This window comes from Vitis vinifera, chromosome 9 (assembly GCF_030704535.1).
Source record: "Vitis vinifera cultivar Pinot Noir 40024 chromosome 9, ASM3070453v1".
Taxonomy (NCBI): domain Eukaryota; kingdom Viridiplantae; phylum Streptophyta; class Magnoliopsida; order Vitales; family Vitaceae; genus Vitis; species Vitis vinifera.
In genome coordinates this window covers 18237822-18265343 of record NC_081813.1, presented here as the reverse complement: position 1 = coordinate 18265343, position 27522 = coordinate 18237822, and the positions used below count along the sequence as shown (strand labels likewise).

The following is a 27522-nucleotide window of genomic DNA, read 5'->3' as shown; positions in this document are numbered from 1 at the left end:
TTATGACGGTGTGGTAACCGTTTCATGAATGGATCAGGTTCCAAATTAAGAACATCCTCAGCAGACGACGATTGGTTTAGTATCTCAGTGAAGGCATCTTCGGACCCAAATTGTTCAGATGGTTCAATTGTACTATCTTTCCCCTCTTTTATCACCTCTTCAGCTTCTAGGTGGTCATTACTACTTGGTTCACCCACTTCTTGGTTCACTAGTTCAGATTGTCCAGATTCATCCTCCTTAAAGATATGATAATCATAATCGAAAGTCTGAATTTCCTTATGGTACTCCCCCTGAAGTTCAGACTCAAATGAAAAATACATCGAATCTTCATGAAACACCACATCCATTGTAATAAACATTCGTCGAGTTGGAGGATGGTAACATCGATATCCCTTTTTGTGCAATGCATATCCGACAAACACACATTGCGATGCACGAGAAGTTAACTTGGTGCGTTGGTGTTTGTGTAGATGCACAAATGCCACGCAACCAAAAACACAAGGAGGTAGATTTGGGACGGTTGAGGCAACTACGACATTAATAAGAGCTTGGAGATGTGTTTTGAAGTCAATTGAGCTGGAAGGTACCCGATTGATCAAGTATACGACAGATGTGATTGCTTCTCCCCAATAAGATATCGACATTTTTGCTGTTATCAAAGAAGCACGAACAACCTCTAACAAGTGCCGATTTTTTCGTTTAGCGACTCCATTTTGCTAGGGTGTATTGGAACAAGTAGTCTGATGAATGATTCCATGTCCTTCCAAATACTTTTGAAGATCAGAATTATGATATTCTCCACCATTATCGCTACGTAGAACCCGAACTTTGCATTGTACTGAGTTTCAATCATTTTATGAAAATTTTGAAATAACAAGTTCATTTCATCTTTGGTCTTCATCAAGCATAACCAGGTCATTCTGGTACAATCATCAATAAAGGTAACAAACCAACGCGAGCCACTCAAAGTTGGGACTTTGGATGGGCCCCAAACATCAAAATGTATAACCATAAAAGGAAGCGGACTTTTATTCAAAATTAACGGAAACGAAGCACGATGGCTTTTAGCCATTTCACAAATATCACAACGGACACCAGAAATATCACACCTTGCAAACAAACTAGGAAACAATTTTTTTAAATAACTAAAGGAAGCATGTCCCAAACGTCGATGCCACAACCAAATTTCAGACTTTTTCTTCTCCCCCTCAGATCCATTTGCCATCAAGGCTTGTCGCAACTTATTGGAATCCTTTGACTGAAAGTCCAAGTAATAGAGTTTTCCCCGCTTAATACCATAACCAATCGTTTATCTTGTTTGGATGTCCTTAAAAACACAAAATTCAGGCCAAAAAATGACAATACAAGATAAGGCTGCAGTGATTTGAGAAACTGACAAAAGATTGTAATCTAAAGATAGAACAACTAAAACAGAATCCAATTTCAAAGTATCAATAAGAGTTAAGGATTCTTCCCCAATGACTGGTGTTGTGTTACCATTGGCTGTGGAAACAATTTTTTGTGAGGAAGGTTTAAGGGGTGAGACTTGTCTAGAATCAAAAGTCATATGATCTGTAGCACCAGAATCAATTATCCATGTACTATTAATAACGGGTGTAGAAGTATTTAAAAACTTACCATCATAATTTGTAGTGGCTACCAATGCAGAGGCATTCTCAGTAAAATCAGTCTTTGTTTTTATTTCGACAACAACTACAATCGAGGTTTTCTTGGAATATTTCTTCTGTTGATCATGATTATGATCCCACCAGTCTGGATATCCCACAATTTCAAAGCAACGACTCTTGGTATGACCAGTCTTATTGTAGTGAGTGCATTTGAAGATTGACTTATCAATATTAGGGCATGTCTTAGGATGGTTGGTCTTGGATTGGTCCTGCCAATTCTGGGTTGATCGTTGTCGGACTACCATAGCTAAGGCGTCGAACTAGATCTTGGGTGGTGGCTGGCCTTACTGACAAAATATCCAAGATTTCAGTTTCATGGCTCTGATACCATCTTCAAATTGATGAATGAGTTTTTTTTTTTTTTTTTTTCATTCATACTTTTATTCATTCATGTACAAAGTATATATAAAGGGTAAGTATCATTCTAAGAATGGGAAAGAATGATACAAGGAAGGAATGATATAAGGAAATAATGATACAAGGAAATGAATGATATAAGGAAAGAATGATACAAGGAAAACATTCCTAATATCTCAACACTCCCCCTCAAGGAAAGAATGATACAAGGAAAGTATTCCTAATACTCAACAGATATAACAAAATAGCAAGAGCATGCAGCTATGGCAAAAGAACAATTTCAAGGGCTTGTGCAGAGATGCAAAAATAATTAATTAAATAAATTAAAACTAACCAAGAGCCATCAGGAGCCTGTATGTCTTCAATGAACTTGGCAGCCTTAGAAATACAATTTTCTATTTCGTGCCTTCTATGCTCAGGATATAATTTCTTGAACGATGTTAATGCTTGAATTGCAGCTGAGGTACATTCCACACATCTGCAGTGCCACCCAGGTAACAGCATATAAGATTTTCTCCATCAAATCGAACTACAAGACAACCCACAACCCCACCCACCCCTTTCCCCCAACAACCCACCTCTTTTTTTATTATTTTTTTTCTTCATTTTTTTTTCTAGATGGGTGAAAACAAACTAGAATTATGAGTAAACATTAGAAACTAAAGAGTGCTTAAAATCTTACGGATAATCAATGACAACGTCACCAAAAGTTTCAGTAGGATTGATTAACTGAAAGATAGAACAAAAAGAACAAACAGTTTGAATTTATTCCCAACACAATTAAAATAAACTACAATTTAAGATGTGGAGGGCCTTGATAGCACCACAAATTTATTTAATCAAGCAAAGATGAGATCACGTGTTGATGGAAATAAGGAGAAGAATGGTGTTGTATGCCCACATGAGGTTTAGTTCTTCAGCTTCAGCATAGCAAATATTCGGAACATTCTAAATGTGCAAACATGCAAAGAAATTAAGAAAAAGAAAAGTTGAAAACTATAGTTTTCACATACACTTTCAATTTTCTAAAATGTTTAGTTCTATCACAAACCTTAACAAGATCATTGCTCAATTAGTTCCTTCAGATTTCCGTCTTTGTGACGCCATCTTGAGTTCTATCTCACTTTATCTTTAGTTCCGTTGGACTCCCATCATTGCGAGGCCATCCTAGGTTCTATCTCAATTTATCTTTAGTTCCTTTGGACTCCTTTCATTGCAATGCCCTCCTAGGAGTGCCATATGCTATTTAGCTCCCAAGCTTCTAATTAACATAAACTTGCAATTCAAATATAATCTTTATCCATTATCCTTCACTATTGGAAAGAAGACATTCTATTATTCAAATGAAGCTTATGACATATAGTATCTATCTAAGGCCTCGTTGGGATAGTTTCTAGCTTTAGCTTTAGCGAGATTCTGAACCCGTGATTTTAAAATGGCAATCTTGGAATCATGAAAGTTTCATTAAACATAAAATAGCGTACAATATAAGTTTAAAAGAATGGCTTTATAAGAAGTGACATTGCCATTGCTTTCTGTTAAGCTCCTAAAGTTAGAAGCAGCTTTATTAAAATTATCCAAACACATATAAGCTCTTTTCTGGACTTAAAGAACTTTTGACTCACATAAAACCAATCCAAAAATGACCTAAGTGACCTAAGCAAGTCTATCCAAATTATAGCAGATTCCGGAGTATGACATACCACTTAATGGCCGGTTCCAATCCCACACATATTATCAAGTAGCAATGGAGCTGCTGTATGTAATATGACCTTCCTCAATCAATAAGCAAATCAAGGTGTTGTTTCAAGTGCAACTTTGCCTTCAAGAAAAGAAGAAAGAAAGGAAAAAAAGATAGGAAAAAGAGGGAAAGAAAAAAAAAATCCTATTCCATCTATCTTTGGATTTCAATAACAAGCCCATCTCACCTTATTTTCAATAATAAAACTAGATGACAACTCATTTTATTTAGAGAATCAGCTGTGGAGAAGGCTTCTCCATGAGAACTAAGGTCACAATAGTTTACATAATGTTGTTCCCTAGTTATGGTATATGGAACTTTCTTTATCTTTAAGGTTCACATAGTTTGTGAAAATTTTTCTATCCTGGTTCAATAATCATCAGTAAGATGGAAAAGCAGATTCATTGCTAAAAGGAAGATGATTGAGAATGAGCAAAAAACAGAATTTATAGAACACTGAATTCATTACCAGAAATCACAAAAAGAGAGCCAGAAATCTAGCATACTCAGTGAAACGTTTCACATGGATGCTTTTAATGTGGACATTCATTTTGGAACCCAATTTCCTACTTATTGGGAGGGAATGTGTCATGGACTGTATATGCCACATTCATGGGGCAGCTTCAGGTGAAAATAATAAAATGGCATCAGTATTTATCAAAGTTACCTCCACCCATCGGTAAGATCTTGTCAATTCGTATGATGCAAAACCACCATCTGCATTCTGTTGAGATTCCAAGGAAAAATCTATAAAATCAGTACAACACTTGCCTGAAGTCAGACAGCAGGAATCTTAAATATTGATAATCAGAAAAGACGGGAGAACAGGCTGAACAAGGAATTATAACTGGTTCCCAAAGCACACACTTGTAAAAATCTTCAACACAAAACTTGAGTTGAGAATCCCATTCTAGGTATGCTAGCAAGATTCAAAAACAAGTTTCAGCCAACAAGCATAAATTTGTAGTATACAAGTATTGTAAAATCTGATCTGAAGTCATATAATTATTGGAATAGTTTTGTGGCCTAGAACTTTTAAGGCAATAATAAATTTTTTAGAGAAGAACAGGTCAAAATAATACCTTCAGTGGTTTGGGATAGATTGCATGATCCACTCTTCAATAATTGTTAAGTAGGAATGGACTCTATGTCAGAGAGGGACATAAGAGAGAGCGTTGGCTGCCCTTTTGTATCTTTTCTGAACAATTTTGCAGGAGAGAAATTGGAAGATACTTGAAAATCGCTCAAATCCCTTTTTATGTGCAGTTTTTCATAATGTGTAAAGCTTTGTATAGAAGAGGCATCTATGTCTATAAAGTTACTCCGAATCATGCATATAAAGTTATTTGTCCACTGCCGTGAATATAGACTATATTCTGCACTTTCCAAAAATCCTAATTTTAAAATGCAAAAACACTCATTGTTCCAAGTCAGTTCCAACACCCATACCTATACCCACTCAATATGTCCATACCTGTAATGAAAGGATAACATTTACAGCATCAAATAATTTCTCCATATCTAATGGTTCCCCAACTGTTTCCAATGGAAGTTTAGATAATAGTAGAACAGCCTGCACGAGAAATAAACAATAAAAAGTGTCCATATAACAAGTATTTTGAGTTAGTTCAGTTGTTACCTTCAATCCTTCTGCTGTACAATCAGAGACCGCCCATCCATGATCAGCAGTTGAGAATGGCCAAGCACCTTTGGAAATGTGACGATACCAAAATTTCAGATCTCCAGGACAATCTTCTAAGACCTTGAAAACAAAGTAGGAATAGTTAAGTAAAATCATTATGGACAACTGCTAATATATGTAGGTGATTTATGAGATCAAACTTCAATAGCAACATGAACCTGAGAATTTTTTATGAATTGGTGTGCCTTCCTTAAAGTCAGACCATACTCTTCACATAGGTTTGTTGAAATAATTGCTTGAACAGCAAAACAAGTATCCCATAATTGAGTTCCATTAGAACCCTGCAGTAAACAGATAGATAATAAAATTCAATAATTTCCAAGGAATAAAATACAAAATCTGCCTTTACAACACACCACTATGAATGGATACAACCACTATAAATGGCTACATCCACCAGAAAAAGTAATATCACAATTCTCCGTAACATATAAAATGGAAATGGCATGCTGAGATAAACTAGAAAGAGACTAAGACTACTTACGGACCTGCATTTTCATGCCGTCTTCAGCAATCCACAAATAATAAAAAATTCTTGGAATATGCAACTTAAAGGCCTCTGAGTTTGGATCTTCAATCCAGCAGCAAAGCATATTTAACACCTGTACAAATCAGATAACAGGAAATCAAGAGCTTCATGAAACAGAAAAGAACAGACAATTAGATCAAGTGCACCTGAGTAGAGTGGTAGAATTAAAGAAGCTAACTGGTTTTATTCTTAATTAATAGTAATCCGTACATTTATTGAACTTAGTAATCAGTATATTTATTGCAGTTCAAAGGAGCTTTCTATACTTCACATGTACCTTGTTCACAGGCCCTATGCATATATACCGTGTATTCTCATCTTCATAGTGTACATGCTGCATTACAGTGCATAAAGCCTTCTCCCTCAACTTGTTTCCGGGCCAATGCCCCAGAATAGGCTCAAGCACCTTGTGAAGAGATTCCCATAGAATATCCTGAACCAGTGGATGTGGATAGTATAGATCTTCCTGGCAATAATTGTAAAGACAAATATCAAAATCAACTGGGAGCCAAAAGTATAAGAAAGATGAAATTGATCTTCTTCATAAATTTCCGTCTTAAATGCTTATTAAAATGATGTCATCATCATGAAACTGCAAATCAAATAAACTCCAAGGAGAAAAATGATACAAATTAATCGAAATGTATATTTCTGGTTGACTTGATTTAGAATTTTAAGGAAATATAACAGTTGAACCCCAACAAAAACCAGAATTTAGTTGTAAGTTACATACAACAGACTCTCATTCTTCATTAGGTGAATTAGTTTTCTAAAATAGGGAGAAAAAAAATGTCTTATATTAATTGAATAAGGAAGGGAAACATGCTTCCTTTTATAGATAAGCTATAAGCTACAACAAATCAAACTAAATCTACAGTTGTACACCCAAATTTCTAGGAACAAAATAAATTTAAAATATACAAGTTATCCCTAAAAAACAACAATAACTTATTCTTAAAAAACAACAACAAATTATCCCTAAAAAATAGGTAACAATCAGATTATCCCTACAAAATAGGTAACAACCAAATCAGAAAAATTATGATCTAATTAAGATTCTTAACACTCCCCCTCAAGTTGGTTTGAAGATGTCATTCATGGCAACTTACTAAATCATCAAACTGCTTCTTTGGCAATCCCTTAGTGAGTATATTTGCAACTTGTTCAACTGTAGGCATATAAGGTATAATAATCAATCCATTTTCTAGTTTCTCCTTGATAAAATGTTTATCAACCTTGACATGTTTAGTTCTATCATGGAGTACTGGATCATGTGCAATGGCAATGACAACTTTATTATCACAAAAGACCTTCATAGGTAAAGGGTTAGCAGCCTTAAGTTCTTCAAGTAATTGTTTAATCCACAAAACTTCACAAATGTCATGGGCTACAACTCTAAACTCAGCTTCAGCACTACTTCTAGCCACAACACTCTGCTTTTTACTCAACCAAGTGACAAGACTGCCTCCAACAAAAGTACAATACACCAAAATTGATCTCCTATCAATTATACTTCTTGCCAAATCTACATCAGTAAACACATACACTTGGAGATGTCCTTGGTTCTCATATAGAAGTCCTTTTCCTGGAGTCCCTTTTAAGTACCTTAAAATTTTGTACACAACATCAAAGTGTTCCTGATTTGGCGAGTGCATGAATTGACTCACCATGCTTACCGCAAATGCAATATCGGGACGAGTATGAGAGAAATAAATAAGTCTCCCAACTAGGCATTGATATTTCTCTTGGTCAATCACCTCTATTGGACTTGCTGGTTGGAGTTTCAAATTTGGTTCTATAGGAGTTTTTACAGCCTTACATCCAAGTAAACCTATTTCACTTAATAAGTTAAGTATATATTTTCTTTGAGAAATGAAAATACCTTTCTTGGATCTAGCAAACTCCATACCAAGAAAGTATTTCAGGGGACCCCAATCTTTTATCTTAAATTAACGAGTTAAAGCTTTCTTCAATCTCTCAAGTTCTAGACTATCATCACCAGTTAGTATAATGTCATCCACATAAACTATCAACACAACAATCTTTCCTTCTCTTAAGTGTTTCTAAAACATTGTAAGGTTAGCTTGACTTTGAATATATCCTTGAAGCTTGATTACCTTTCCAAATCTATAAAACCAAGCCCTAGGAGACTGCTTAAAACCATAGAAGGACTTCTTCAATTTGTAAACCTTTTCTTTTCCTAACTTTTCTTCAAAACCTAGTGGTAAATCCATAAACACTTCTTCCTCCAAATCGCCATTTAAGAAAGCATTCTTCACATATAATTGGTGTAAAGGGTAATTAAAATGTACTGCAAGAGAAAGTAAAAACTAAATGGACTTAATCTTTGCAACAGGTGCAAAGGTGTCTTGGTAATCAATTCCATAGGTTTGTGTGAAACCTTTGGCTACTAACATTATTTTATATCTTTCAATGCTACCATCGGGCTTACACTTGATTGTGAAAACCCACTTGCATCCCATTGTCTTCTTCTCCTTAGGTAAATCAATAATTTCCCATGTTCTATTTTTCAAAAGAGCATTCATTTCTTCTTGAACTACTAACCTCCACTTCGAGTGTCCTAGTGCTTCCTGTATAGTTCTAGGAATGAATAAGTGAAATATTTGAAGTGAAAGCTCTATATTTTTTTTAGAGTCTTTGATAAGACAGATATTTGGAAATGGGATATTTGGTACAATTCCCAACTCCTTTTCAGATTGCAATAGGGATATCAAGATCAGGAAGAGGTAAAAGAGTGAAGTCCATAGGAAGATTACCAAGATTACCATGATTTTGAGAACTAGGAGATGATGATTGACCATGCTCAAGATTGACTTCATTATTCTTAGTATTAGAATTAAACATGTGCCTAGTTTAAACACAAAACTCAGTGAAGATAGGTCGTAGAGTTTCTCCTTCTATTTGTGAAGCAATTTTATTTGGCATAAATAAATTAGTATTTCCCTCTTTTTCACTAATTAAAACATTTTTTTTTAAATATTTTAGAAAGAAAAATACTAGGTTTTGGTTGTTCTTGTTGTCAAAACCGATCTTCATTAGAGCTCTTCCCCTGAAGAGTAGTTTTGTTATAAAAATATATATATTTTTTCAATAAAGTTGACATCCATACTAACATGAATTTTCCTAGTGGTATGATTAAAGCACTTATACCTTTTTTTATTAGGAGAATAACCTAGAAAAATGATTTTTTTGGTTCTTGGATCAAATTTGGATCGGAAATGAGTTGGCACATTGACAAACACTATACAGCCAAAAATTTGAAGGGTAAATCTAAAGTGAGGTGTGTGTTTGGAAAAGTATTCTTAAGAGTTTGTAAAAGTGTTGCATAGTTTAAAACCCTTTTAGGCATTTTATTAATCAAAAAACAACTTGTTAAAATTGCATTCCCCCAAAGGTGTGTAGGAACATTCATATGAAACATAAGAACTCTACCTACTTCAAGTAAATATCTGTTTTACATTCTACAATTCCATTTTATTGAGGAGTGTTCTTACAAGTTGATTGATGTAAAATACCTTTCTCTATAAAAAAAATAAAAAATAAATAAATAAAAAATCACCTAAACAATCATTATAAAATTTTATTCCATTGTCACTCCGAAAAATACTTATTTTGGTTTGAAATTGGTTTTCAACCATAAAATAAAAATGCTGAAAAAGTTTTGCAACCTCAGATTTAGAGTTCATTAGATAAAGCTAGCATAGGCGTTTGTGATCATCAATAAAAGTCATAAACCATTTTTTTCCTAGTTAAAGTAGCAATCCTAGAATGACCCCAAACATCACTATGTATCAAAGAAAAAAACTTTGAGGTACAATATAGTTTTATTTTATAAGAATTATGATGGCTTTTGGCCAAAAAAACAAGTTTCACAATCAAAAGAAGTACAATCCAATCCTTTAAATAAACCTGGAAACAAATGTTTTAAATAGAAAAAACTAGGACGTCCTAATATGTTATGCCATAGCATTATTTGATCATGCATAGAGATTGAACAAACACTACCAATAAAACCCTGAGCTTGTTTATTCTCAAACTAGTTGTCATCAAAATAGTAGATATTGTTGATCGATCTAGCACTACTAATCATCATCCCTGAGTTCAAATCCTAGAATTCATAAAAAAAACAACATAACAATTAGAATCCTTAGATAAGCGACTTAAGGATAAGAGATTACAAGAGAGTCTTAGGACATGTAAAACGAATTGTAAAATAATCTTATTAGACAAACGAATAGAGCCTTGCCCAATAATAGAAGATAAGCTTCCATCTGTAATACATACTTTTTTATTTCCAGAACAAGGTGTATAAAAGATAAACAAATGAGATAAATTAGTTATGTGGTTAGAGGCACCTGAATCTATGATTCAATGTGCAAATAATGAAAGAATATGTACACAAAAGGCTACCTGATTGAGTTAGAGATGCTATAGGAGTACCAAGAGTCAACGGAGCAGGTTTCAGCAGTTGTAGCAGTTAGTCTAATTGTTTTTTACTCAATGAGGGTGTCTTAGCAGCATGTGCTTTAGTAGGGAAACGATTAGGGTCACCTTGCTTATTAGTCTTCCATTCAACCGGCTTCCAACCAATTGGATTCCCATGTAATTTCCAGTAGGTTTCACAAGTGTGGCTTGGTTGATTACAATAATCACACCAAACTCTTAGCTTGTAATCCGGATAACGTTGGTCATTAGGATTGCAAGAAGCCCATGTTGCAGTGCCTAATAAGGTTGAGTTTTCCATAGGTCCAAAGAGCTTCTTCCTAAGTATAACATTCCTCTAAATTTCCCCTCAACGCGCTTCAGAGAACACTTCACCTAGAGAAGTGAGAGATTGTCGACCAATGAGTCTACCTCAAACTTCATCTAACTCAACATTAAGTCTACCTAAAAATTTTAATATTTGTGAACTTTCTACCATCTTCTTAAAATAGTTAAAATCGTCCTGATTTTTCCACTCATAGTCATCGAATTAGTCAAGATCTTACCATAAAACCCTAAGCACATTAAAATATTTGGTAACCAAATTCTCACCTTGACAAATATTGCCCGATTTAAGTTGTAACTCATAGATTTAGGATTGATTTCCAATGTTTGAATACATCTAAATAATGTTGTCCCAAAGAGCTTGGTAGTAGGATAACACATATAACTCGAGCTAATATTCTCTTTCATGGAATTTACTAGTCATGCCATGATCATTTAGTTTTCTGCATCATAAGTGGCAAAGCTATAGTCGGTATTTGCTGGTTCTTAGGTGTCACCAGTCAAATAACCAATTTTACCTCGACCCCTAATGTACATCTGAACAGATTGTGGCCATCTGAGAAAATTGGTCTCATTAAGGCTAATGTGGTAATTTGGGCAAAGTGGGAATGAGAATTGGATGTGGGTAATTTGAGGAATTGGAACTAGTAATAATGAAATCAGTAGATTCATAAATTTCTGACATGGTAAAGACATAGAAATAGAAAAGGAAAGAGAAGAAGAATAGAACTAAAGCAAAAAGAAAGGGAATAACCAATTAACCTATCTCTGATACCATCTAGAATAGGGTAAAAAAAATATCGCATATTAATTGAATAGGGAAAGGAAACATGCTTCCTTTTATAGATAAACTACAACAAATAAAACTAAATCTACAGTTGTACACCCAGATTTTTAGGAATAAAATAAATTTAAAATATACAACTTATCCCTAAAAAAATACAACAAATTATCCCTTAAAAAATAGGTAACAACCAAATAAAATAAAATAAAATAAAAATTGATCTGATTGAGATTCTCAACAAGTTTCAAAATATTGGCTCATCTTTACAAGAGAACCTATTTCTTTTCACAACAACCAAAAAACTTCTCTTAGACCCTTGGCTACTCAACAATAAGCTTAAAAAAAAAATATAACCAACCCCTACAATTATTATTCATAAAGTATCACTGCAATCGACAACTCAATAGGAAATACATGAAATTTATGTATAAAAAGATTCATATGTGTTGCATTGTAAATTTCCATTAAATTCCCAAATTCAAGAATATAACCTTACTTTAGAGATTTTTTTCAATGACAAATGAAAATCATGGTGTTCATAATATGTTAGACGTCTTAATTAATATCTGCAAAGTATTGATATTATTTTAACATCTACACCTAACTAACCAAACTGTCAATAAACACATCGAATTACATATTGATAAAATGCTTATATTATATTTTAAAATGGGTCATACGCATGTTAATAATCAAAGCCATCATAAAGAATTTTTTTTTTTTTGTTGCAGAAGAAAGACTTGATCAAGGAACAAGCTTTAGTCTAAAAATATTATCTCTATTGGAGTTAAAATATATATATATATATATATATATATATATATATATATATATATATAAATGTTAAATATAGTAAACTTCACATGGAGTTAAAATAGACAATGACAAAAAAAAAAAAAAAAAAAAACAAAAAAACAAAAAAGAACTTCATAACTAGATCAAGATGTCAACATGACAAAGCAACTCTTGCTTATATTCGTGTTATTTTCAAGAAGAAGCATATATGGCACCACCACCACCTTTTCATCCTTAGTGAAAGGAGAGTTATGCATGGGGTATGGGCTTAAAGCAATCCACTAAAGCACAATTGGAATACTTTGGTATTACATTTTGTACTTTTAGCAATCAAGTTTCAATTAGGCAATACAACACAAGCCCATAGTTGAACCACTACTTTTTTGACTATCATACTTGCTGACAACACAAAATAAAATTTTCAAGGTCAGGAAAACATCTATTGGCTTTCTCACATAGATCCAATCAATGTATTTATCACCACCTTTTCATTCTTAGTGAAAGGAGAGTTATGCATAGGGTATGGGCTTAAAGCAATCCACTAAAGCACACTTTGGTGTTACATTTTGTACTTTTAGCAATCAAGTTTCAATTAGACAATACAACACAAGCCCATAGTTGAACCACTACTTTTGTGACTATCATACTTGTTGACAACACAAAATAAAATTTTCAAGGTCAGGAAAACATCTATTGGATTTCTCACATAGATCCAATCAATGTATTTATAACGACTTGCACCCACCATGTAGATATTGTCCGCTTTAGACCCTAAGGGGCCCTTACGGCTTTAAAATATGTCTATAAGGTTAAGTGGAACCTCTACATATATAGCGCCAGAAACTTTCTCCTTTATCTGATGTGAGGCATCACAAACACCCTCTTATGCAAACACAACATCCTTATAATGCCTCATGGGATTACGTGACCAAATAGACAAACACCCCTATGGGGCCAAACAAACCTCCACACTAGGGTCAAAAATCAACTCTGATACAAATTGTCATGACCTGCACCTAACCATGTAGATATTGTCTACTCTGAACCTAAAGAGGCCCTCGCGGATTTAAAACTTGTCTATAGGGTTAAAATGAGCCTCTACATATATAGTACTAGGAACTTGTTTCATTATCTGATGTGGGAGATCAAGAACACCCCCCATACAAACACAACATCCTCATTGTAGGGCTAAATAGACAAATACCCTCTACGGGACCAAACAAATCCCCATACCAGGGTTGACGATTAGTTTTAATACCATTTGTAATTACTCGTTCCTAACCGTGTAGAAATAGTCTACTCTGGGCCCAAAGAGGTATTTGTCTATTTGGCCCCATAACGAGGGTGTTCTCTCTGCATAGGGGGTGTTTGTGATGTCCCACGTCGAATAGGGGAAAAAGGTTCCTAGTGCTATATATGTATAAGCTCCTCTTAACCATGTAGAAGTGTTTTAAAACCAAAAGGGTCATTTTGGATTTAGAGTAAAAAATATCTACACGGTTTGGAGCAAGTCGTTACAAATTGTATTAGAGGCAATCCTCGATCTCATAAGGGGTATTTATCTGTTTGGCCCCACAATGAGGACGTTGTGTCTGGATAGGGGGTGTTTGTGATGTCCCACATCAGATATGGGATAAAGTTCTTAGTGTTATATATGTAGAGGATTCTCTTAACCCTATAGACGTGTTTTAAAGTCGTGAGAGCTCCTTTGGGCCCACAACAAACAATATCTATACAATTGGGTGTGGGTCATTACAAATGGTATCAAAGTCAATCCTTGACCCCAATGTGGAGGTTTGTTTAGCCTCATAAGAGGGTGTTAGTCTATTTGCTCTCTCAATCTTGTGGAACACAATGAAGACGTTGTGTCTGTATAAGGAAGTGTTTGTGATGCCTCACATCAGATAGAGGAGAAATTTTATAGCGTTATATATGTAGAGGCTCATTTTAACCTTGTAGACATGTTTTAAAGTCATGAGGACCTCTTTAAACCCAGAGCAAACAATCTCTACACGATTGGGAGCAGGTTGTTAAAAATGGTATCGGAGCCGATCCCCAACCCTGGTCTGGGGATTTTTTTGGCCCTGCATAGAGTATTTGTCTGTTTAGCCCCACAACGAGCACATTATGTCTACATGGGAGGTGTTTGTGATATCCCACATCGGATGGGGAGAAAGCACATGATGCTATATATCTAGAGGCTTCTCATAACTTGGTAAACACGTTTTAAAGTCGTGAGGACCCCTTTGGGCCTAGAGCGGACAATATCTACATGATTGAGTGTGGGTCGTTACAATATCTCCTTGGAACAGGAGAAATGAGATCAAGACATGGGGAAAATTACTTCTAATAGATATTGTCCTTGATCTTCTAATAGATACAAGTATGCTTCAGAATGGAGAGAAACTTATAGACATCCTGATGATAGTTAACATAAAATCTATCATCAACTAATAGGATAAACTTTTAGGGGATAAACTTGTAAATTATCCAAATATGCAAGGATATTGATCAGAAGCACAGTACAAGGGCTAAAATAGCATCATAAGGGGATGGTAAAAGTTAAAAATATAAGTTCGGAAGGAGAAAATATGCTAACCAACCTTGGCACATTGATTGCGGGCTTGATTCCAATCTACTTCTTGATAAGGGACTATGTACAATTCATTTCTCAAAGAAATAATTGTAGGTGTAATTGGACCAACAAACCTCTTCCCATATATGTACGACATGGGCAAATACACCATTCGGCAATGACACCACATTCGTCCTATAGATAAAAATTTGAAAGTTTATCACCAACAAATAAAATCCTGCTTGCAGTAAGATAAAATCAACCTGAAAAGCTGCCTAATTTATTGGTAACTTGTTTGTCAAGGAGAATAAAGTTAAAGTCTTTAATAAAGTGGAAACAGAACCCAGATCTATTAACAGAGGAGAAAAAAACCAGAGCAAAGTAATTAAACAATCAGTTAAAGCTTTAATGGTAATGAATTAAGGAATAAAGAGGACACTTTAGGGGAAAATCCCCAAAAATATAAATAAAATTAGCAAGAACCCATATGAGCGGAAAACATTTAAAAAAAAAAAAATTAAACTAGCCCTTTCAAAGGCTAGGATTATATTTAAAGAAGCCACCTTGCTCCATAGTTTGCTTCTATTCTCTAACATGAAGAATAAAATTCGATACTACAACTTTTCTCTAACATAAGATTCTTGTCCTAGTGCTCCAAAAGCAATTTTAATTCTCTAATCCTTCATTATGCGTTACAATCATCTCCACTTATATTTTCTAACCCTTTGACTTTCCCCACTAGTTAGGATCTTTATTATGCATCAAGTTGGTATGATTAATAACTTCTTCTGCAATTAACCATGATCCTTTACACCTCCTTACTTATATTTATATTTATATTTACACACACACACACAGTGAGAGAGAGAAACCTGGATGAATTGGAAGAATGTAAGGACATAGCCACACTTCTGGTGGGAGTGGATTATTTCCATACCATTCATATGCACCAAGTACCTATGGCCATCAGAAGCAAATCAAATGTCAACTCACAGTTGCAAAAAAATTAATATTTTAGGTCAAGCCAAAAGTTTTTGAGTTCATACAGAAAGCCACATTTTCCCCCAAGAAGTTATTGCAGTTGCACCCCCATGGTCCAAGATCCATTTTCGTCCCTTTTCCATTGCTCCTTCTACACCAAAACCTCCTTCACCAAGCAATCTTAGAGTAACATAGCTTAGCACAGTACCAAACATGGTGCTCGGGCCCTCAATGTGTAGCCCCCAACCTCCATCTTCATTCTGCAACAAAACGTGTTATCCCTTTAATTGTTTTTGTTTCTTCACTAGAAATGCCAAAGCTAGCCAAGTAAATGGTAAAAGGCTTCATTTGGTTGAATTTTTTAGCTTCCCATCAAAATAATAGCACTTTACATCAGTATGTAGGAAGAATAATGTTGAGGAAGTACTCGTCTCAAAATGATATCAAAAGAAAATTATGACAACACAATAATTTATGTTAATATCTCTATCATCAGATTCCTGAATCCTATAAAATGAAAGAGAAGTGACAGTTAAACCACACTTCTACAAAAGCTTAACATGGTATCAGATCATGGAACCAGAACTCTAATATTATGTTAGAATACTATTTGACCCAAAAGCTAAAGTTCTTATGCAAATGGTAGTTTAACAACAACAAAAGACCGTAATACTTTAAGAGTGCCAAAATATAGGAATATAATCTTGCCTGATTATTGAAAAGGTATCTGCACATTTCACGTTGATGTTCTATTGATAAGACAATATTCAAAGCTCCTGTAATATGTAAAGTAATGACCTGTCGCAATTTTGTCACCCAATTGTCACTTATTCAGTGAGGAAATAAGGATTAGATAAAATGGAAATTGAGACACATGAATAAATCATATATAGAAAAAAATTATATTTGGTCTTCTCCAATAGGTTTTGAAAAGACTTGCATAAACTTCAATTGAGATGAAACGATATTATCAAATGAAAAAATAAAAAGGGTTCTCACCAGATTCAACCCTGACAAATAACATTGGTTAATTGACAAATGAAGGAACTCGTGTCATTCATAAAGTCGGCTCTTACCAATCCGGGTAGTAGAAACATAGGACCCCCATTATCTCCTGGCCAATGACCATCGTGTGCCTGCATAGTTGAATAGAAATTTAAGCTCCTTTGTAAGGTAGTCGTCACCACCTTCTCCGTCACTTCTTCCAAATCTTGAACTTTGATTTGTGGCAAGTTTGCGGCACATGGGTTCTCCCTTGCAAACTATATTTCAGAAAGAAAATTCTATAAATATAAATAATTCAGGATGCAAACATAAATAAGAAATGCAAGGAAATTACAAACTTAAATACTTGAAACACATGTACAGTGTGTTCGAAGCATGCCCAAGGTCTGCTAGAGAAGTGTCAATATCCAACGTGTTTTTTACTTGAACATGGAAATCCAAACCACATAAATTCTACTTGTCTTGCTTTGTTTTTCTGATTTTTGAAAAAAAAAATTCTTTGTCTTCTTAAATTGGTGTTTGATCTCATTTTATTAAGGAACTTGGATAAAACCTCAACATTTGGTGTCAGAGCTGAATCAAGAACAAAGAAAGAAGAATGTCAACTACAAAGTATGACATTGAGAAATTCAATGGCAGAAATGACTTCGAGTTGTGGAAGATGAATATGAAGGCCATTTTGATTCAACAGGGCGTTGAAAAAGCTTTACTGCCTGATAAAGATCTTCCAAAAAGTGTGACTGAAAAGGAAATGTAAGAATTTCAAAGAAAGGCTTACAGCACGATCATATTAAGTCTTTCTAATCAGGTTCTAAGAAAAATATCTCATGAGAAAACTATTGCTGGGGTTTGGAAAAAGCTGGAAGAACTGTACAGAACTTGAGCTTTACCAAATCGCATTTATCTGAAGGAACATTTATATGGTTTCAAGATTGAAGAATCCAAGCCAATCGATGATGCCTTAGATGAGTTTAATAAATTGGTGTTGGATTTAGAGAGTTTAGATATCAAGGTGGAGGATGAAGATAAGGCAATCATTCTCTTAAACTCTCTACCTAAATCTTTGAAGCATTTTAAAGAAACCTTGAAATATGGTAGAGATGCCATTACATTTGAATGCTAAGGTGTTAGATATGAAATCCTTTGACAAAACTAACAATGGTGAAAGTTTAACTGCTAGAGGAAGACCTCAGAATAAAAATAACAATGGAAAATAAGGAAAATCACATTCAAGATCAAAGTCTAAATGCAAGAAAGATTATAGGAATGTCAAATGCTATCATTGCAACAAGATGGGACATATAAGAAGAATTTGCCCAGATAAACAAGAAGAAGAAGAAAAACCTCAAGCATAAGGAAGTTTTTCCATTATAGATGATGGTTATGACAGTGCAAAGGTTCTCACTATTACATTGAATCAAAATCATGAAGAATGGGTCTTAGACTCGGGTTGCACCTATCATATGCGTCCAAGAATAGATTGGTTTTCATCCTATCAAGAATTTAATGGTGGAAATGTGCTACTGGGAAACAACATGAGCTGTAGTGTGGTTGGAATTGGCACGGTGGCTATTAACATGTTTGACGGAATGAAAAGCACTCTCAAAGAAGTCAGGCATGTACCAGACCTGAAGATAAATCTAATATCTCTTGGAACTTTGGACGAATCAGGTTATAACTTCAAAGCAGAAAATAGGAAATTAACAATTTCAAAAGGTGCCATGGTTATCATGAAGGGTCAGAAGAGAAATGGCTTATATAGCCTAGAAGGTCACACATTAAAAGGTTTAGTAGGATCAGTGTTAAGAACTAAAACTAATAAAACAATTCTTTGGCATAGAAGACTTGGTCACTTAAGTGATCGAGGTCCAAAAGAATTGCACAAACATGGCCTACTATGTGGGGATAGCATCAGCAAGATTGATTTTTTGTCAGTATTGTATTCTTAGCAAACAACACAGGTTGGCATTCAAAGTTGCAATACACAAGTCAAAGGATGTATTGGAATATGTGCAATCAGATTTATGGGGGTCTGCAAGAGTCTTACTCATTGTGGAAACAGGTACTTTCTATCCTTGATTGATGATTACTCCAGAAAAGTTTGGCTATACTTGTTAAAAACTAAAGATGAACATATTGTCTTAACAAAGGTTAAGGAGTGGAATGGTTTAGTTGAAAATCAAACTAATAAAAAAGTAAAGGTGTTAAGAATAGATAATGGGCTAGAGTTTTGCAATGAGGAATTTGAAATGTTTTGTAAAAATCAAGGTATTTTAAGACATAAAATAGTAAGGAATACACCTCAACCAAATGGCCTAGCAGAGAGTATGAATAGACACTGTTAGATAGAGTAATATATAGTTCTAGCTTATCTAAACATTTTTGGGGTGAAGCTGTATTGACAGCTTGCTATTTAGTAAATAGAACTCCATCTAGTGCAATAGACTTTAAAACTCTAGAATAGCTTTGGTCTGGAAAGCCTTCTAACTATGAACACCTTAGAATCTTTGGGTGCACAGCTTATGTTCACCAAAGTGAAGGAAAATTAGAACCAAGGTCAATAAAATGTATCTTCTTAGGTCATCCAGAGGGTGTTAAAGGTTACAGGCTATGGAATAAGGAATCTCCAGGTGTTAAAATAATAATAAGTCGTGATGTTGTGTTTAATGAAAATGAAATGCTTTCTATGAGAACTAACACTGCAGGTACAAAGGAAGATTCTGAAAATAGGAGCTTGACACTTGACAAAGACCATTTTGAGTTTGAGGTGGAGTTATCATCTCAAGATGGTCATGATCAACAAAATGATTTAGCACATAGTGGCCTAGAGACAGAAGATACTAAGGTGACAGGTTCAAATGTTGAAGGTGGTGCAGGAACCAACTCACAAGAAGCTGGTCTTGATTATCTCTTGTCAAGGGATAAAGCTAAAAGGAACATAAAACCCCTAAACAGGTATGGTTTGGCAGATCTGATTGCCTATGCTTTATTGACTGCTATGGAATATGAAGAAAGTGAGTCACTCTCTTACCAGGAAGTTATAAACAACAATGAATCAATGAAATGGTTCATAGCAATGAGTGAAGAATTTGAATCCTTACAGAAAAAATCAGACCTGGGTGCTTGTAGAAAGAAAGCCAAATCAAAAAGTGGTAAGTTGTAAATGGATATTTAAAAGGAAACAAGGTGCCACTAAGCATGAACCCATAAGGTTTAAAGCTAGATTAGTGGCTCGAGGAGTACTCAAAGAGAAGGCCTTGACTACATCGAAGTATTCTCTCTAGAGGTGAAACATACCTCAATTAGAGTATTGATGTCCATTGTAGCTCAGTTTGATTGGGAATTGGAGCAACTAGATGTTAAAACTCTCTTTTTACATGGAGACTTAGAAGAAAAAATTCTAAAGACTCGGCCTGAAGGCTTTGAAGAGCTAGAAAAGGAACATCTAGTGTGTTTACTTAAAAAATCCTTATATGGATTGAAACAATCCCCAAGATAGTGGTATAAAAGGTTTGACACCTTTATACTAAAGATTGGTTTCAAAAGGAGTAGTTATGATGATTGTTTCTATTACAAGAAGTTACAAGAAAGTCTGATGATGTTTCTTCTAATATATGTCGATGATATGTTATTAGCTTGCAAAGATAAGTCACAAATTCAAGAGGTGAAGAGGATTCTAAAGTCAGAATTTGATATGATAGATCTTGGGAATGCAAGAAGAATACTTGGCATGGAAATTGTAAGAAACAAAGAGGATTCTACTTTATTCTTTTCACAAAAGGGCTACTTAGAAAAGGTTTTGAAGAGGTTTTCCATGGAGAATTCAAAACCTATAAGTATACCATTAGCAGGACATTTTAGATTATCAATGACACAATGTCCTCAATATAAAGTTGAAAGGAATGAGATGAATTATGTTCCATATGCTAATTCTATAGGGTCACTCATGTATGCAATGGTGTGCTCACAGCCAAATATTTCTCATTCAATAAGTGTTTTGAGCAGGTTTACGGCTAACCCAAGTAGAGAACATTGGAATGGAGTTAAATGGTTGCTACAATATGTAAGAGGATCTCTTGGTGTAGGGCTGAAGTTTGGATCTTCTAAAGAGGGTGTTGGTATCACAGGTTATGTGGATTCAGATTATGCTTGGGATCTTGATAAGAGAAGGTCAACTATAGGTTATATTTTCAGCTTATTTGGAGAACCTATTAGCTAGAAGTCACAACTACAATCGATAGTGGCACTTTCAAAAATTGAAGTTGAATATATAACAGCTACTGAAGCCATGAAAGAAGCTCTCTGGTTGCAAGGACATGTTAAGGAGCTTAGAGTGCTGAATATTGTAGTGGAAATATTTTCAGACAGTCAGAGTGCAATTGAGTTATGTAAAAATCTCATGTTGCATGAAAGGACCAAGCATGTTGATGTTAGATATCACTTCATTAGAGAAACTGTAAGCTCAGGAGCAATGAAGCTGGAGAAGATTTCTACAACTGATAATCCAGCTAACATGGCAACTAAAGTTCTACCAGTAAGCAAATATAGGTATTGCTTGGATTTGGTCTAGGTAATGTGCAACTAATGTTTAAGTCAGATCTTCATCTGAAGAATCCAAATTCAATTTTTTGAACCGAGGTGGAGAATGTGGAATTTGATGGTCCAAAAAGTGATTGGCCACATAAGCAAAGTTAGTTGATTAACTAACTGAAAGCATACCTGTTTTGTTTAGTTTTTCCATGTACTTGTATAAAAGGGTGAAAGAAGAAGAAAAAAAAAACAGAACAGAGGTGTGAGTTTTCTAATTTATAGAACAAGAATGAGAGGATTTTAGAGTTTGAATCTTCTTCATTGTACTGTATAGAGAGCTTGAAAATTTTCAGAGATTCCAAAGGATGTAAAATGGTTCATTCTTAGTGGATTTTTGGAGGTGATCTTGATCCGTGGATGTAAGATTCCAATCTTGGATCCAAACCACATAAATTCTACTTGTCTTGCTCTATTTTTCTAATTTCTGGAATTTTTTTTCTTTGTTTGCTTAAATTGGTGTTCGATCTCATTTTATTGAGGAACTTGGATAAAACCTCAACATAAAAGAAGTCTATATCTCTCAAGTTTGTGAGCTATTTTTTTCAAAGTATACAATCTAGCATTTCTTACACGGGAATATTTTGGCATATCAAGTTAATTTGGAGATTAGCATCATAACTAAGCCCGATTTCTAAAACATCTCTCTTTTAGCATCATATGCAGTCAGAAACCCGTTTGAAAGCTTTACAAAAGACATCTTCATTAATTAGCATCAATGCAAAAGTTCTTTAAACCTCAAAACAAATGAATATTCTATAAGCAACTAAAATCTAACATATTGATGACCATGATCATGACATAATAGTAGGTAATAACAATAAAAACAGTAAAAAAACAACAATAGGTTCGGTTCTTGTTTCTTCCTCAAGTTCTAAGAATCATTGAAGAGAATTCTTCTGGCTTTAAATATGAAAAGATTGTAGTCTCTCTACCAATTAAAGACATACACACAATAAATATAAGATGGACTAAGATCAAAACAGCTCTAATTCAAGTACTAAATTTTCTATATATATGGGTTGTCACAGAAGTCCTCTCTGGCCAATGGGCTTTAGATCTGTCCAATTCAGTTGGGCTGGGCTGGATTTGGGTTTAGGGTACAGCATGAAGTTAATCCAAACCCTCTGCACAAAGCATAACTCCAAAATTCATGTTTTCCTTCTCTCTTTCCATATACTACTTCATTTCACATGTTGTTTATATATATGCACTCATCTAGTACATATAAGAAGTTGAAGACGTAAGCTAGAACAAGACTAATTAATTAATCTAAGCTCAAGGTGTTCACCCGATGCCCACTTGGCACTTTCTCATTATATTAGTCTTCAGTGTATTAAATTAACTAATTAAAGAAGTAGAATAAGGAGACTTTCTTTGAAGCTAAACGATTTCTTTGGTTCCAGTCACATAAGCGTGCATGCCCTACATATACTATATATTCATGTTCCTTTGTGTTCCGGCATATTTTGACACAGATGGGATCACCTGCATTCGCCAGAGAAGATCACAGCTGGGCTTAACTGGAAATCGATTTTTCCAGAAATTTTCACGAGCTGCTTCGACCTCAGCTCGCTCTTCTGGGGTTCCATAATCAGCATCAAACTCCCATATCTGTCTTCCCACGAAGTTGTTGGTGCTGTAGATGTAGGGATCATTGCCCCCATCTGCAACCTTGAGCCTCCACATTTTCTAACTCACCAAACTGACGAGATATCTCTCTCTCTCTCTCTCTCTCTCTATATATATATATATATATATATATATATAAGTTTGCAAATATGTGTCTCCCTTCCAAAAACACCTGCTGATCATGCAATCACCAGAAAGGTAAGACAAGCTTTTCTTTGAAATAAAATTAAGTTAAACTGATACAGACCAAGGACAGAGAGATAGGTGCTGGGTGGGAAGAGAAGAGAAACTTCAGAAACTTGGAAGGGCGAGTTCCAGGAGGGAATCGCTCATTCATATAGAAGCACAAAAGCAAGTCAATCACCACCCCCATGACTTGTATTTATGAATGAGACTACTAACATTTAATTTATGCTTATCTATATATATGTAGTGATGTCAACGATATTAAGAGCCCGTTTGGTAGTGATTCTAGTGGAAGTGTTTTTATTTAAAGTGTTTTCTACTATAGTGTTTATGTGAAAAACACTTTTATGATAATAAAAAAAAACGATTCTAAAGTGTTTTTGATAATATATTGTATAAATATAAAAACACTTTTAATATTAATAAATTACCAAAAAAGACATACAATTTTAATAAAAAAAATGGTATGATAAACAAAAAAACTTTTTATTAATGAAAAAACATATAAATCACTAAAAAAATAACATTGAATAAAAGATAATTTTAAAATTAAAACAATATATGATTACCTATTAATTTCTTTAAAAAAAAAAAAAGACTTTTCTAATTAAAAATAATAATTTTTTTATCACTATACTAAAATTTTAAAAAATATTTACAAAAAACATCTAAATCAATAAAAAAAAAAGAACATTGAATAAAAGATAATTTTAAAAGTAAAACAATATATGACCACCTATTAATTTCTAAAAAAAAAAAAAATTTCTAATTAAAAATAATAATTTTTTTTATCAATATACTAAAATTTTTAAAAATATTTACAAAAAATATCTAAATCAATAAAAAAGAATCTTCTTCTCTCTTTTCGTTTTTGGCATTGAATCTTCTCTCTTCGCCGATAAGTTTCTCCGTTTTGTTAGTTAAGATCCTGATTTCTATTTTTCATTCTTTTTTTTTAATCATACCTGAGATACGGTGATCGTAGGCAACATCAAGATTTCGTGTAAAAACATTTGAAGATTTACAGATTTCATTTTCTCATACTTTCCTCCTAACCAAACAATCCTAAAACCCAAAACCCTAACTAACATTTCAAGGCAATCAGACATTAAAAAAAAATGGAAAAGGAAAACAAAAAAAGAATAGAGGGTTACCTTCGATCCACGATCTCGAATGAAAATAGAGGTTTACTGTGTTGTCTCAGATGGAGAGCGATGGAGGAGGAGAATAAAGGAGAGAGGTATGAACGAAAGGGAAGAAAGATATCGGGAATCACTGGGGGGCATTTTTGGAATATTTCAAAAAAATTGAAGTGTTTTTTTTTAAAAAAACACCTGTCAAGTGATTCTCTAAAAATCACTTCAAGTGTTTTTCCAGATTTTCAAAAGTGTTTTTTAAAATTTGCCAAACACTTTATTTTCATCCTAAAAACACTTAAAAGTGTTTTTAAGGGTAGAAACACTTTTAAAAATCACTGCCAAACGGGCTCTAAATTGATTTCTAAATTCAATTATGAATCTTGTAACATAAATTTATGTATTTTTAGAAAATTATTTTGGGAGTCCAGGGACAGTCCCTGATAGATATCAGTCTATTCGATCATAAAATTAATATTTTTTTAAGACATACATAAAGAAATGATACATCAATTAGTTATATAGCATTTAAATTGTATTGACTAATGCATGGTGTGTAGTTATGTTTAAGTGACTTTTCACCAATTTTTCCCCAACACGTCCAATTAAAGTCGCAATCAAAGCAAAAAAATTTAATTTAGATGGTGGACAAGTCAAAAAATTCCAGTTTGCAAAGAAAAAAAAAAGAAAAACAAAAGGAAATAATTGACGACAATGCTATGATTGTTGCCACCAGTTATGATGGGTGTTCATTTTTCTATGGTTGTTGTTCTAAGGAGATTTGGCCACCGAGATTTGAACATGGAGTCGACGGCAATGCTAGATTTTTTGGGGGGAGAATTGTTCTTAATGGAGTCCACTTATTCATAATGGGTCAAACATCCTTCCAAATAATATAATTGATAGGAAGGATATAAACTATAAAGAGACCAAAAAGAGACCCAAAAATTAAGCCCAAACAACCAAAAACAATTTGGTCTGAACTCAATCTCATAATTATATGTCATTTACGTAGTTTTGCTTCAATTAACCATATCTCCCTAGTTTCGATTCTGAATTGAAATCCATTTGAAACACTGGATTCCTAACATCCTAAAGTTTAAAACCATATCTGGTTTGCCCCAAAAAGCTCACAGGAGGTAGCCCCAATTTTGAGTTGAAGTCAGCATCATTGTGTTGTCATGCTCTCTGCATAACCTTGATTCAATCAGCTATAACTCTCTCTTTTCGACTCCAAATTGCAATCCGTTTGAAGCCTTGGATTTGTGACTTCCTAAGATTTAAAACCATAGGTGGCTTGCTCTAAGAAACTTGTATTTATGAATGAGACTACTAACATTTAATTTATGCTTATCTATATATATGTAGTGATGTCAACGATATTAAATTGATTTCTAAATTCAATTATGAATCTTGTAACATAAATTTATGTATTTTTAGAAAATTATTTTGGGAGTCCAAGGACAGTCCCTGAAAGATATCAGTCTATTCGATCATAAAATTAATATTTTTTTAAGACATACATAAAGAAATGATACATCAATTAGTTATATAGCATTTAAATTGTATTGACTAACGCATGGTGTGTAGTTATGTTTAAGTGACTTTTCACCAATTTTTCCCTAACACTTCCAATTAAAGTCGCAATCAAAGCAAAAAAAATTTAATTTAGATGGTGGACAAATCAAAAAATTCTAGTTTGCAAAGAAAAAAAAAAAAAAACAAAAGGAAATAATTGACGACAATGCTATGATTGTTGCCACCAGTTATGATGGGTGTTCATTTTTCTATGGTTGTTGTTCTAAGGAGATATGGCCACCGAGATTTGAACATGGAGTCGACGGCAATGCTAGATTTTTTGGGGGGAGAATTGTTCTTAATGGAGTCCACTTATTCATAATGGGTCAAACATCCTTCCAGATAATATAATTGATAGAAAGGATATAAACTATAAAGAGACCCAAAAATTAAGCCCAAACAACCGAAAACAATTTGGTCTGAACTCAATCTCATAATTATATGTCATTTACGTAGTTTTACTTCAATTAATCATATCTCCCTAGTTTCAACTCTGAATTGAAATCCATTTGAAACACTGGATTCCTGACATCCTAAAGTTTAAAACCATATCTGGTTTGCCCCAAAAAGCTCACAAGAGGTAGCCCCGATTTTGAGTTGAAGTCAGCATCATTGTGTTGTCATGCTCTCTGCATAACCTTGATTCAATCAGCTATAACTCTCTCTTTTCGACTCCAAATTGCAATCCGTTTGAAGCCTTGGATTTGTGACTTCCTAAGATTCAAAACCATAGGTGGCTTGCTCTAAGAAACTCATGGGAATTCATCCCAATTTTAAGTTAAAAATGACGAAACTGTGCTGCCAAGGATATCAAATCAAGAACTTCCAATATTCTTTATTTTCCATTAAATGACCATAGGAACTCATGAAAGAAACTTCAAAAAGCCTTCTTTTCTCTTTTCCAACAAGGGAATGTGTGCGAACACTTTGTGATGCTTCGGATTGATAGAATAAACGTGGACCGACAATATATTAAACATTGTCCAGGATTAAGCTATCTTTTAACATGCAATTTCTAATTTAATCTTGAGTATAGGCCACCTAATGTGTAGAGCCCAATGCCATCACGTGCTTTAAATGATGGGCCTAAGGCCCGTGAGGCCTAATAACCAATGGGTATGGTCCCTAAGGCAGGAGGGTATAAAAGGCTTAGACTTGTGTCTTTTGGATCTATCACATCTTTTTTGAAAGAACAGAACCGCTCTCTCTCCCGCTCCCATTGCCTGAGAGAATACAATGAAAGAGGTGGTGCCCTCCGTTGCTCTTAGAAGATCCATACCGTCTTCATCAAACACACAAATGGAATTAGGTAGGTACCATTTGGCATAGAGATTTATGGTATAATTTCATGTGATTCAACATGCGATCCTGTATGATGATTGTTCAGAATATGGAATCTTACAAATTGGTATCAGAGCCCAATGTTGAATCACTTAGAAATGGTAAATTAGGGCAATA

At 34.2% G+C, this 27522-nt stretch overlaps 1 protein-coding gene across 1 annotated transcript in view; it reads right to left on the bottom strand.

Moving 5' to 3' along the window:
- Positions 1-23271, bottom strand: part of LOC100255370 (cycloartenol Synthase) — a 28293-nt gene extending 5022 nt beyond the window's left edge. Inside the window, exons 1-14 of the mRNA XM_002262924.4 lie at positions 23021-23271; positions 17017-17202; positions 16649-16738; positions 16006-16200; positions 15832-15916; positions 14988-15154; positions 6295-6483; positions 5977-6090; positions 5647-5769; positions 5426-5548; positions 5261-5359; positions 4454-4510; positions 2728-2774; positions 2380-2523 (exon numbers count right to left, since the gene is read on the bottom strand). Coding sequence (XP_002262960.1) covers positions 2380-2523; positions 2728-2774; positions 4454-4510; positions 5261-5359; positions 5426-5548; positions 5647-5769; positions 5977-6090; positions 6295-6483; positions 14988-15154; positions 15832-15916; positions 16006-16200; positions 16649-16738; positions 17017-17202; positions 23021-23221 — 1820 coding nt within the window. The 5' untranslated portion in view covers positions 23222-23271. The remainder of the gene's footprint in view (positions 1-2379; positions 2524-2727; positions 2775-4453; positions 4511-5260; positions 5360-5425; positions 5549-5646; positions 5770-5976; positions 6091-6294; positions 6484-14987; positions 15155-15831; positions 15917-16005; positions 16201-16648; positions 16739-17016; positions 17203-23020) is intronic.
- Positions 23272-27522: the final 4251 nt, after the last annotated feature.